This window comes from Betta splendens, chromosome 8 (genome assembly GCF_900634795.4).
Source record: "Betta splendens chromosome 8, fBetSpl5.4, whole genome shotgun sequence".
Classification (NCBI taxonomy): Eukaryota; Metazoa; Chordata; class Actinopteri; order Anabantiformes; family Osphronemidae; genus Betta; species Betta splendens.
Genome location: NC_040888.2, coordinates 11177456 through 11190897, shown reverse-complemented (window position 1 = coordinate 11190897; position 13442 = coordinate 11177456). Strand labels below are relative to the sequence as shown.

The window sequence follows — 13442 nt, the reverse complement described above, 5'->3', positions numbered from 1 at the left end:
TAAATCAATGTACTGTACACACATGTATGAATTCTTGTTTTCCATGAAATGAATCAGATATGTTTTGGCACTTAGAAAAGCAAAAACATGGTTGATAGCAACCAATCCACTTATTTATTTAAAAACAACCTACAGAAAACAAAGTCCCTGTTAAAATGGTAGATTTGCCATTCAAACCCTACATGTAAAGACAGAGGTAAAACACACCAACACTGATCATGACTTTACATATGAGCAGAAATCATGTATAGAGCTCAAAGTCTAGTCTCTTGGAGTTGTAGAACTGAGATCCCTCCTGGTCCACCCTCCTGCAGTAAACCCCAGTGCTGAAATAGCCATCATCCACCCAGTCCTGGAAAGAAATACAAGAATAAGACCCACTTGAATAAACTAAGGTTAAAACTAACATGCAACAAATTAATCTAGTAACCAAGAGGGACGTCAACAAGCTTAATGGTGTAAATGCTTAAAAAGGAGAAAAAGACAGTATAAGTACAAATGGAAAGCTTGTTGCACAAATTGTTTATACCTAATAGACACAAAAATATGGCACTTCATCCTTTGTTACCTCTTAATTATAAATGGTTCAGGCTGCCATCTATATATTTTGCATACTGGATAAAGTCACACTATATGACGTCGAAGTTTGTGTAAAAAAAATACCTGCATCTGTTGACTGGTGAAGGGCCCGTATATTTCTGATTTGTCATCATTGGCCCATTTGTACTCCCACATCACTTCGTCACTTGCTGTGGAAAGACGAAACCTGTATCAGATTAAGACTATAGATAATATTAAAGACAAGTGCACAGAATTTAATCTCAGTAACCTGTATTTTCCTCTTCATCTTTATCCTCTGATCTGGCACCATGCGTCTCATCGAACTTGTCTGCGAACATGTCAAGTTCATCTTCTTCTTCATCACCCCCACCGACAGGTTTCTGTCTCACGGTTGGGTTCTTCATCATGTAAGCCAGTTTTTCATAAGTATGATGATAGATTTCAAAAATCCCGGCTCCAACCAGTCTGTCAGCGAGTGCTGTGAGACGATCAAGCTTTTCTGTATCCCTTTTTGTTTTGTCTGTGGGTTCACTGTCTCCTTTGAGTTTTCCTTTTTTCTGTCCTCCGAGGCCTCCTAGCCGTCGAAGCGCTGTGGCAACCGTCTCCCCAGGTAGCAGCAGTTCAACTACTGCTTCAATGAGCTGCTGCTTTGTGAAGGATGCAAGAGGATCCTCAGGAGGCTCTGGCTCCTCCTCTTCCTCTTCGTTTTCTTGGTCCGCCTGCTGCTCTTCTCTCTTTTTTTCTTCCTCTGCCTCATCCTCATCACCAGCTCTGCGGGCCCGTTTAGCTCCAAGACCCTTCTTCTTTTGTTTGAAAGGTTGTTCTTTAATTTTTACCTGAAAAAGAAAAATTCTGTTATTTTGCATTGTTTGAATAGTTTTCCAGCATCAAGCAGATTAAAAATGCAAATACCCAGTCAATGTTATCAAGCCAGTTGTCTCTAATCTGTTGTTCCTTTTTGATGAAATAATTTCCTTCAGAGTCAAAGTGTCCTTCCTGCATCTCTTCATCCAGATTGAAAGGTGTGATAGAAACACCCTCATCATAGTCGATTGTTGCAACCTCTTGTCCTAAAAACACATTCAGCATGGTTTTAAGGGACTTAGGTTTAATCAAAGTTGATTTGCCAGACTTTGCGAATTATAGGAAACATTGATGGGATATTGTGCTGTTGTTAATATCTTCAAAAGGTAAAAAAAAGAGTGTGGAGAAAAACCTTAGATTACAGTTGTAAAAAAAACCCCACCATAAATATATTTTAAAAACTGAACAATCAATGTTTATTCAGAGCCATAAATCTCATCACAGTTGCATTGTGAATATTCAAGAACACATACCTTCCACATCATCGCTGGCCAACATATCATATTTGCTGCTGCTTTTGTCCTCCCCTTCGTCTTCTTCATCACTATCAAGGGAATGTTTTCCCTTGAACCTGGAGCCTGGACCACTGACAACCTCACAACTCTATTTTAAAACCACAAAGAACAATAGTGATACACGTTTTCACTTCAGTCTATGTAGATAAGGTGACAGAAATAAGGCTGTGAGCTTTGAGCTCTCACATTGCTCATAATCCATTCGCTTTTACATAGCTTTAGTCAGTAAAAACGTTATAATTATATGCTTTATAGGGTCAAACAGACACAAAATAATTCTTTAATTTAATTTTAAATCAAATGTGTATCTGTCACAGGTTACCTTAACTATTACGTCAATGTACAGCGGTACCTTTTTATTCGGGGGGTCGTCTTCCAGGTCGAGCTCCCCGTTCCCGTCTTCAAATGTAACTTTCCTTTTCGACATGGTGCTACTGAAGGTAAGACAATAAATCCTTTATATATTTACGCAAGTTAACCCAAGCTTTTAAAACTCCCCAGCAGAGCGCAATAATAAAATGGCGTGTTTGTACAACGCCATACAACATAATGTTTGGCGCAGAATTTAAATAGCTAAGCTAAAATGTTAGCTAGTTGGCTAACAACAATCCCAGCGCGTGCGACACAGGTGAAGCATTGAACACAGTTTACAACCTCACTAGAGGTTAAATAATAAAATAATAAGTGTCGAAATAACATTTAGAAATCATCACTTCCACAAAGAAACGATTGTTAAACTTACAACTTGCTTTAAAAAGGTGAAATCCTGCTGGAATTAATTCAGACAACGTTCTGCGTACTCTTCTCTTCTTCGTTGGTTTTTCTTCTTCTGTCGTTTGATGACGCTGCGGGATGATAAAACAAAGAGTCGATGCATTATCGCCACCGTCTGCTGTGGAGTTAGATTTCTGCGAGTAGACCAGTAGAGGTCAGAAATTGTACGTTGACGCTGTAAGTAGACATCTATAGCCTAAGCAAATGTTATTTGTTTAGATGGAAATTAATGTTATAATAATAAAAACGTTTATTTTCTGGTGTCCTATTTTTGACATTAAAAAAGAAAGTCCTTGACAGTATGTGCAGTATTTTGCTTTTATACCTAGCTAGCTTAATACCCTAATGTAAAAAATAAGTTTATTTTTGTTTAAAAACAAATCAAAACATAAGCATATTTTAAAATATTTTGAGCCTCACAGATCACACAAACCAAACCAAAAAGAGAGCAGAATTAAAGGCATCTCAAATACAAATTGCAGAAGTGAGAGAGCTGAGGCAAATGCATCAGACGTCACACTCAAGCATCCTGCATCTCACTTCTAGGTAGCAGTTCAGCCTGCGAGCCAGGGGGGTTGGTTTCAATTGCTCGTTTAGCTGAGCACAACCCATCAGCTCAAGGTAGACTCAAGCATAGAGATATAATGTGTCAGGATTGTGTTACCAGGAAGTGGGTTGAGTTATTTATATTTCAGCGCTTGTCCTCTCAGACCCAAGAGAGAACTAGTGGTGGTAACCTGAAACTACGTATGTATTTAAGCATCGTCTGGTTCTCATGGTACTGAGCTGAGAGAAAAGTAGAACTGAGTGTTTAGGCACGAGAAGCAGGGGGAAATATCTGTTAGTCTAAATAATGTAATGACTGTGAGAGTGCAGCCGCCCTGTGACGCATTCAGCATTGTCTGAGGTAAGTCCTGCCACTAACATCTATCCAAACACTGTCGCTGTCCTGTCTCTAAGTTCAGTATTAGGCACCTGTCATCAGAGCGTATTTATTATAGCAGTATATTGCATTTGACTGTAGTTCGCATCATTGAGTTTATTGGAGGTTTAAGTTTACTGTGGTTGTGTTTTTTACATTCAGATTTTTTTTACGGATTTGTATTGTATATCCTATATTTATAGGCTGCTTTTAAATCTAAGGCGAATAATATCTATTAAAGCAATAATATAAGTCCTAACATGCTGGTAATGTTAATGATAATAGTGGGGTTTATGAAACAGGCTTAATGAGGAAATAAACAGTTTATTTGTAAAAAATGGTTGTGTTTAATCTCACACTGTTGTCAAAACACATATTTAGTGGCAGGATAATTTCAAAGCATTTACCAACCTACAACTATTACAACAACAATAAATTAAATTACACATTCAACATTAGTAAAATGCTGTTAAACCTGTACTTAGTGAGAAGGGGTATTACTAAATAACTATTCTTTTCCATTGCATACTGAGTGCAATAATGTATAATGTTTCCCTGTGAAGTGCAGTGGATGTAAGTGATTACCTAATATGTTTTAGGAATAATTTAACCAGGTTCTAGCGTTCATTTCATGCAGTATAATATCTATCCAGATGTAAAGTATGTTTTCCTCTTCAGGTGTTGGGATGAAGCTCCATAAGAAGGTTCTGACTCATTACCTGTCGTGCACTTCTCCAGTTGATAAGGAGGGCTACCTCTTCAAAAGGGTGGGAGAAAAAACAAACTATATGAAATTTCTGTATCTTTCGATACGATGGGGAAGTCATTATTTGTGCTTTATTTCATTGTGTAGAAAGAGCGAAATGGGACCTACCAGCGGCGGTGGTTCGTCCTGAAAGCCAACCTGCTTTTCTACCAGGAGCGACCGGCCGACCGAAACCTGCTGGGCGTCATTGTTCTGGAGGGGTGTGCAGTGAGACGTTCAGAGTCTGATGGACAGTTTGGCTTCTCTCTGGTCTTTGAAGCTCCTGGACTGAAAACCTATAGGTTTGCCGCGACAGATCATCAGACTCAGGAGCGCTGGGTGAAGGCCCTGCTCTCAGCCAGCCACTGTTACATGTCCCTGCTGGTGAGAGACCTGGGCAGACAGTACGAAGGTGAGTCATGAGCATGAAGATAAATAATCTGCATTCAGCCTATAGCGCCCTGCTACAATATATATTAATACTAGTTGTTTTCTGTCTGCAGAAGCTAAACAGCAGCGTGGCAGCTCGTCTGTCAGTGCCCTCACACCTCCTACAAGCAGCTTCCTCCTTTCTGTGCAGCAGCCTGCAGCGGTGGTCAGGGAGGTGAGAAGCTTCAGCGCCAGCAGCGTCTTACAGGCGTCATCGGCACCCAGCCGAGTGGCAGCGAGAAAGTCCCCGAAACTGTGGCACCGGAGAAACGCTCACGTCACGCCACTCAACGGACCCGCGCCTCCGAACGGGGAATGGCCGCTGGTGGATTTCAATCCACTCGAGGACTTCAGCAAACTTCACGATTATTACGGCCAGGAAGTGAAGAAGGCGAGGGAGGACTGGCTGAGGAGCCAGCAGGCGAAGGAGGATGACGACCTCATTGACCTTGGTTGAGTCAAAGCCCTGAGATGGAGGAAGTGAGACGGAGTGATTCGTGTGTGTCAAACAGGAACTGAACCGGCAGTGTTTCGAGTCGTACTGTACCTACAGCCGCGCCCAGGCTTCTGTAAATGTGCTAAATGCCCCCTTTTACCTGGTTACAAGGTTTCTCATTCTCAGTAATCAGCGTTTTGCCTGATGATGGCCTCACCGTGTCCAAGGCACCGAGACAGAGGCAGGCGTGTGGCTGTTCTGGTTTTTCTAATAATACTGAACCTGTCACAGTCCACCTTTTATAAACCACGTGTGACAATGAGCCACTGTGAAACCAAAGCAGCTTGATGTAACAGAGCCACCGCTGATTCTTCAATTCACACCTGTGTTTCACCACAACATCTCAAAATGTCTTCCACAAAATGTCTATTAATGCATCAGAAGTGGTAAGTACTGAAATTCATTCATTCATTCATTCATTCATTCATTCATTCATTCATTCATTCATTCATTCATTCATTCATTCATTCATTCATTCATTCATTCATTCATTCATCCTTTTATCCACTGATGTATTATATTTATTTTGAGAAATTGCTGGATTTGCTTATGTCCTGCTGAAAAACGAATATGATACAAATGCAGTAATTCATAAATGCGCAGTATTAAATAAATATTTACAAATGTGATCTCATTGGATCCTGTGTGGTGATAAAGCATCTCCTCTGGTCACATTCTCATGGGGTGAAAAGCTAGCGTTTCATTCACGACATAAACGGCTTTGTTTTATGTCAAACTAACAGTGCTGAATATTTATTATACAAACATTATCATTAGCATTATTACCACTGACTGACTGACAGCGGATGATGATAACCAGCAGGGGGCGCTGCAGCACAGTGTGTGAAGCGAAGCTCCAGCGTCAGATGGCGCAATCTTAGACACTATCCATGCAGTGATTTACAGACCAAGTCATCCACAAAGAGGCAGTAACTCTAACAGGTTCAGTATTTATAGCCTCTTATTCACTTATCCTCTCATTTACTTCAGTGCAGCACTGACGATGATGCAGTTTCCAATAAATCCACTGATTGAATTCAACAAATCAGTGACATAAATCCTGTGTTGGTGTAATTAGCTTCTTGATGTGATTGTTCCTTCAGCTGCGTCCACAGTCCAATATAAATACTGGTTCATAGACTTTAAACCTCAAATGCACTAAATGTAATGAACTATTATTGATGGAAACGCGTCGGTTAACACTGGGAGGCAACCTGAGGCTGGCAGGTGATCACACACCCTGACGTCTCCCCGCATGTGTTCCCGCATGTGCGTCGGCCCGGCAGCTTCTCCACATTCCACAACCTACGGACAGACATGCCGCCTATCAAAAACGTGATAGATGGCTTGGGAGGAGCGTGCCGGGACGTTTCACATTACAGCGACGCCTCATGCAATGTACACAAATCTGCATGGAAACACTCCTGCAGGGCGACACCGTGGAAACACAGCGCGCCGTGATGTCACGGTGGTTTATTACTGTGGAAACTGCAGCAGATGGAAAAGGGATGTGATGCATTCACTGAAGGACCAAAGAGTGAAAGTTCACATCCTCACCTTGATGGATGGAGATATAAATATATAGACCTGTGCATATACACATATATATCTTCTGATTGTTTATAAGGTAATGGTGAAGACTCATATTTCAAAACAGCAAAAGTCCAGTTTATAATAGTTTCAATCATCAACATTGAGATTCAGCATCAAACTGAGAGTCTGAGGAGACAAGTGGAAAAACAGCCTCGATCAGAGAGCAAAAATAAATTCACCCAGCAGACGAGACTAAACAAGTTGGTAATGAAAGATTATCTATGAAACCCCACAAAACAAAGGAGGAAAGAATTTTGGTGTCGGGGCCCGGCACATTGGCAGAGCCTCAAGTTTATTTAGCTATTTTTGTCGTGCTCAGCTGTCCCTTTTATGTTCCTATGGGAATGTCTGCTGCCATCACCCTACTAAGTAATCCCTGTATATTTAAGGGGGGTCTGAGGGGAGGGGCTGTGGCAAACAGGTGGGAAAGTGCTCAGAAGGCCCATCAGGAGGATTTCGCTTCATTTCTATTGGTGAAAACACAACAGAGAGGTCAGAGGTCACAGTGACACGTCGCCTCCAGTCCACGTTTCCACTTCCTACTCTAAGATCGCTGCAGCTCAAACACACCCAGCTTTAAGTGTTGGAGCCAGAAGTTCTGACAATTTGAATGAGACAAATCAAGATCAAAACAAATCGAAAGACAAATTCATTTGCAGTCGATTTTGAGAGACGGAGCGTGTCTCCCGCCACGTTCCAGATCTGTCAGGTGAGCTGTGGGTGGAGGGAGACGCTACTAAACCGCACCGCTGTATATGAAGTGGTTAAAATTAGCTCCAGTCAGCTCGCCCAAAAAAGTCTAATGCTGCTCCTGTATTGATGCATCGGATTCAAATATAGGTCAGAGGAGTAAATGACTGCAGCAGTCAAGTCAAATCTGTAGATAGTAAATCTGCATTTGCCAAAAGTCAGCAATTAAATCATCAAAGTTTAGTCAGTTTTAATGAATGAGCCATTGGTCCATTTAAATTGTAGCTGAGTTTCATTTTTATCACCTGTTATCTCACTTTTCAGTGACGTGTCTCCCGTTTCACATTCTAAAATGGAGGCAGTGTTGATCTGTCGTGTGTTAATGGCTAATTGAACGAGGGACACGCGCTGCTTCTATACATTTAATTCCCCATCACTCCAGAGGCGGAGCGCCCGCTTTGGATACGAGCATCATTACTTTTGTCGCAACTTAAAAAAAGACGTGCACATACAGGGTAAGAGCCGCATCGGCTGCTGAGCGTATAGAATGCTTGTATCTCAGGCTGTAATATCGCAATGGGCATCACAAACCAAAAATAAAGCGAGCGAGCGAGCGCGCGCGCGCGCGCGCGCGTCTCGCCGCAGGCAGATGGAGGAGGACGGGAGGAGGGCGGAGAGACAGCGTCCAGGGGTCCAACAAGCATCAATGTCCCGAATGTCCTTATTAGTCCACGTGGGACTGGGTCCCTCAGCTATCGGGTTTACTTAATTCCAAGACTCCTGCTTCTATTTCTGATCTCCTGTAAGGTGATACGGCGTCGCACCATTCAGTCTACTTCACTTTGCTCGGTTCATCCTTGGCCATTCTCTCTCTCTCTCTCTCTCTCTCTCTCTCTCTCTCTCTCGCTCTTTTTAATCCCCATCCAAACTTGAGGCTGCGGCTAAAGTTAGATTGGCCGGTGGACGGGTATATAAACCCCCGGGGATATACGTATAACGCGGCTTCACACTGTCTTGTCTTTCTTGATCAACCAAAGCTCCACTCATACCGTCTCAAGATGGTGAGTACCCGGGTTTTGCAAATCCTTCTGCTGCCGGAACCACCTGCAGGCGAATCAAAGCATCCCTATGGATTAACGTGGGAACCACTTCTTCTAGATCAAGTGGTTTTGGACATTTTTTATGGATTTATGGCGAAATGCAACTGTTGGTGATGCACATTTAAAAGAATGACTGGTTTGTTATTATTATAGGTGAAATATTAAATATTTTAAAATATTGCTAACTTAATACTTAATACTGTACTAATGCCTTGTAAACACATGCATGTTACAATAGATCGTCAACAATTTTCCAAGAATGAAAAATTAAAATTATGAATGGGCCAATGAGACTGTTTGGCCTCGGTGTGAACTTTAACTTTGACTCAGACGATGTCGCCACGTGTGTTTGTCCTCAGGCACCAAAGAAGGCCAAGAGGAGGCAGGCAGCATCAGACAGCGGCTCCTCCAACGTGTTCTCCATGTTTGAGCAGAGCCAGATTCAGGAGTACAAGGAGGTGAGGTTCGCCCGGCCGCACACAGCTGTGGCGCGGCTCAGAACATCTGGCGTGAGACCCGTTCAGCTTCTCCGGCTCAACTTGACGGCGCCGCTCTCGGATCCGTTTCCACAGCGGCTGCTATTTCACACGCGCCGCTCGTCAGAATGCCATCGGGAGCATCTTTGCATTTTCACATTTTTTATTAACCTCTGGCCTCTGTCCAGCTGTCAGTCAGACGCCTCCTTAAGTCTCCGCCTGAAGGCTGAACAGCTGGACCACGGGTGCAGGACAACTAGCAGACAGAAAAGGCAGGAACCGAAAGGAGCTGCTGTAAAATGGAAGCGTGCGGGGGGGGGGTCCGGGAGATGGGATTTTATAAGGACTGGCTGCAAAGAGGTTGGATTATGACGGCGTGTGTGTTGTCAGGGATACGTGCTGCAAATAGAGGAAACATTCCTCCCGCGATAAGTGATACAGGCTTCTTGAGTAGCACTCGGGGAATCTATGAGACGATCATCAGGGTGATCTGAGCGTAGACAGATTGGGGGGGGCGGCGACCGAGTTCAAGTCCAAGTCCAAGAGGTTATCTTAAGTTTCATGGTACAGGATGAGGGGGGTGGGGTGGGGTGGGGCGGTGGGGGCGCATCTGACAGCTGTTCCCTAATTATATCCTCCCAAATTAACGTGTAAGAAAATCCTGGGGGGCATCTTAACCCCCCGCCCCCCACCCACCCACCCACACACACACACACACACACACACACCCTAACCCCAGTCTGCAGTCTGACTATTTGGGTGGAGGCCTCTACTTAACATTTGTGTCACCTGATAGACTGTTTACAGAGGGGGGTGAGGAGGGTGAGGAGGTCTCACCTCCTTCCAGCAATAACCGCAGCCTTCTCCTTTTAGGCCTTCACAATCATTGACCAGAACAGAGACGGTATCATCAGCAAAGATGACCTGAGGGACGTGCTGGCCTCAATGGGTGAGTCGCTGCCGTCCGGCGTTCTCTGCCCGCTTTCTCGCGGTTTCGCCCCGAGTTCTGCTGCTAAACGGAGCCTCTGTGTCGCTCAGGCCAGTTGAACGTGAAGAATGAGGAGCTGGAGGCCATGATCAAAGAGGCCAGCGGCCCCATCAACTTCACCGTCTTCCTCACCATGTTCGGAGAGAAGCTGAAGGGTAATGGGCTCCTGCTGCTGCTGTTTATTAATAATAGGAAACACACTCAGCGCCGCGCGGAGCGACGTGGTTCAAATGCTTCTCGCCTCTAATCGGATCTTCCCCGCGTCCTCAACAGGTGCTGACCCCGAGGACGTTATTCTTAGCTCCTTCAAAGTCCTGGACCCCGCCGGCACTGGAACCATCAAGAAGGAATTGTGAGCACTTTTTTTAAAAACGAGCGTGTGATCCGTGACGCGTTCAGGGACCTCCGTTCTAACCGGCACCTTTGCGTTGCAGCCTCGAGGAGCTCCTGACCACCCAGTGCGACAGGTTCACCAAGGAGGAGGTAACAGCGCCGCCGCCACACACACACACACACACACACACACACACACACACACACACACACACACACACACACACACACACACACACACACACACACACACACACACCATCTCTACCCTCTGCCCGTCTGAACCCCTCCTGTCCCCCTGCAGATTAAGAACATGTGGGCCGCCTTCCCCCCAGATGTTGCCGGCAACGTAGACTACAAGAACATCTGCTACGTCATCACACACGGAGAGGAGAAGGAGGAGTAAACAGAAAGCTCGAAGACAAGAAAGACGGCAATCCCTTTGCTATTCTGCCTTCCCCGTCCTTTCCTCTCCTCCTCCTCCTCCTCCCTGTTCACCTTCTATGCATGAACCCATGTGCTCAGCTACTTATGGTCAAACCAAAGACTTGTCACACACACATAAGAGAGCAGATGCCCATGGGATGTCTATGTTTGCCTATGGGGAATAGGGATGATTTTCAATAAAATTATCCTGTAACATCATTTCCATGCACAGGCTTTTCTCAAACAACCTTTCTTTCTTGGAAACAACTTCTGTCTTCTCACCTCCGCGCGTCTGTCCTTCCAACAGTCTCAAACAGGGAGACAGTGTAGCACGAGGACATCATTCCCCATTGAAGATGTCCTCCCAGGTAGAGGGGGTCAGAAGAGAGAATTTGCAGGCGGCAGGAACAAGTTGCCTCCTTAAAGCGACGACAACGTTGTTCCTCGAAAAGATTTTTACAAAATGACCGAAGGAGACGAGAGAAAGGGCCGAAAGAAAACATTCAGGTCTTCGATTTCTTTCTCTCCGCTCCTTCCTGCATTTAACGCATCACCTTGTTTCCATAAGCCTCCATTTCCTATGTAATGAATAAAAGGGACAAACTGTGAATAAAACCTCTATTTTGTACAATAGTGTCTCTGTTTAGTGGCTCTGAGACAGGAACACATCTGAATGAGGCAATAAGGCCATTAATTGGTCCCAGCAGTGACTGCTGACTTTGGCTTAAAGCATATATTTATAAATGTATTTTAAAACGAATTAACAAATCAAGCTCCTGACATGATTTTCACACTTTAATTATGAATTAAATATAAAATGGGAGGTGAAAGGCCTAATTGATGGTCACCTCCTGCTTCTTATGCAGATAATAGCAGCCCTGGTGGTTTTCTGTTACACTGATGAAACAAACACACATTGATGATTTAATATATTATGGTTTATTACTCATCACAAATGTCATTATCATCAATTAAATACATCAGTTGCAGATCTGAAGGAATGGATTAGCTATGATTTCACTTTTGCCAGAGAGTGAAATGTAAACGTAAAAACACAAACGAACTAACGGTGTTGGAGGAAAACCTGCTGAAACACGTAACAACATTTGCATCAGTGGAGTCGCTCCCCTTCAGACGTGAGCAAGAAGGACACCTTCAGGATCCCGGTGCAAATGCACAGACAACCTGACGGATTTTTTTTTTAGGATCGTATCCTGGAGCACTGATGCCACGGGAGGATGGTCAAATTAATTCGATCATCACAACATCTCACGTGAGAGATGACGCCGTCGCCAAGACGAGCTGCGAGGATGTATTGCTCAAAGTCTTCGTGTGCTCAGCAAAACTCAGCCCAAAACGCATCGGCTCTCTGTTGATCATCACCATCAGACGGTGACATCAGTCACCACATCCTACGAACAGTCAAGGCGGCGGAAGGTTTGCATAGATGTGTTCAGGTTGTCCTCGCTAACGCTAAACTAATCTGAGCCTATAAACAGAGGAGAGGCCGAGTGCACGACGTCTAGATATTTAGATGACACTTGATAGAAATGAATGTGGGCGACATGTTAGCTACAAATACGCAAAAGTCCCTCTAATCCGTAACAGTACAGTTAAAGAGCATCAGTGTTTATTCTGCCAGCAAATGGGTTTGATACCAACTAACTAGGGCACTGTTCATCATATACTGATGGGTGTCGGCGCCATTTAATGTATGCATAAATATGTTACAGTACAAGACACTGAGTGTAAATAGGTTAGACAGTTAGTCCATAAGTCAAAATGAATGTTCAAACAACTCTCAGATCTCAAATGAAAGAACTAATCCAAGCTCAGAAATCACCGCTTAGTATATGATACAGTACGATTAAGGTCTTCGACTCCCAAACGTTCCGCCTGGCGCCCACCTTTCCCACTCAAGTCAATTTAATACTGCACGTTTCAGTAAACTGGAGACTTGTGACACTAAATGAACCAACACGGACAGTAAACCTAAACAATAGCGAAGTCATGCGGCGAGTGTGTCGCGTCGGAGCCGAGGAAAAAATAAAGACTATCAGTGATCCTCCTGCAACCACAGCGCGTAGTTGGCCAGTGTTCCAGTCAATCAGGTGTCTCTTCCATAGAAAAATAGTTGGATTCAAAATAATAATAATAATAATAATAATAATAATTCATAATATAATGTATTTGATTAAATTAACCACTTTATACATAAATACATCAGAGCCAAAACACCAAAGGTCAGAGGTTAATGCTACGTTGGCACACCTGGCACCTCCAGACAAGTGGCTTCCTATAGGTCCTCAGGCCTGGAAAGTGGCCTGATGAGGCTCCCGTGCTGCACGTCACTACACTAAGAGTGGTCAACATCAGTGGTGCTTTGTGACTAAATCACAAGTGCAAAAATCATCCTTCATTTTCTTAAGATACAAGAAGTCACATTTCAATGTGTTGACAAACTCACCCACGCCCAGGTTTGGATAAATAAGATGCATATATGACTCTTCTCGGTCCATGACAATACTAA

General features: G+C 43.8%; 3 protein-coding genes across 5 annotated transcripts; 2 read left to right on the top strand and 1 right to left on the bottom strand.

Annotated features, from left to right (window-relative positions):
* Positions 1-91: 91 nt before the first annotated feature.
* Positions 92-2841, bottom strand: cd2bp2 (CD2 (cytoplasmic tail) binding protein 2). 2 transcript variants are annotated; one of them, XM_029159854.3, is made up of 7 exons: positions 2683-2841; positions 2293-2374; positions 1899-2028; positions 1474-1631; positions 830-1397; positions 664-749; positions 92-352 (listed from the first exon to the last, which is right to left on the bottom strand). In XM_029159854.3, the coding sequence occupies exons 2-7, from the start codon at positions 2365-2367 to the stop codon at positions 242-244; spliced, it is 1128 nt and encodes a 375-aa protein (XP_029015687.1). In that variant the 5' UTR covers positions 2368-2374; positions 2683-2841; the 3' UTR covers positions 92-241. The 2 variants fall into 2 exon arrangements, with proteins under 2 accessions (XP_029015687.1, XP_040927811.1); XM_041071877.2 differs by having other exon boundaries at positions 2293-2371; positions 2683-2793.
* pheta2 (PH domain containing endocytic trafficking adaptor 2) lies at positions 2830-5933 on the top strand. 2 transcript variants are annotated; one of them, XM_029159857.3, is made up of 4 exons: positions 2830-2891; positions 4315-4403; positions 4490-4793; positions 4885-5933. In XM_029159857.3, the coding sequence occupies exons 2-4, from the start codon at positions 4323-4325 to the stop codon at positions 5265-5267; spliced, it is 768 nt and encodes a 255-aa protein (XP_029015690.1). In that variant the 5' UTR covers positions 2830-2891; positions 4315-4322; the 3' UTR covers positions 5268-5933. The 2 variants fall into 2 exon arrangements, with proteins under 2 accessions (XP_029015690.1, XP_029015689.1); XM_029159856.3 differs by lacking the exon at positions 2830-2891 and adding an exon at positions 3300-3621.
* A 2564-nt stretch (positions 5934-8497) lies between these two features.
* On the top strand, positions 8498-11543 carry mylpfa (myosin light chain, phosphorylatable, fast skeletal muscle a). Its single transcript, XM_029159888.2, has 7 exons — positions 8498-8650; positions 9049-9147; positions 10039-10114; positions 10204-10308; positions 10427-10505; positions 10588-10636; positions 10791-11543. Exons 1-7 carry the CDS (start codon positions 8648-8650, stop codon positions 10890-10892), a joined length of 513 nt encoding a protein of 170 aa, XP_029015721.1. The 5' UTR covers positions 8498-8647; the 3' UTR covers positions 10893-11543.
* Positions 11544-13442: the final 1899 nt, after the last annotated feature.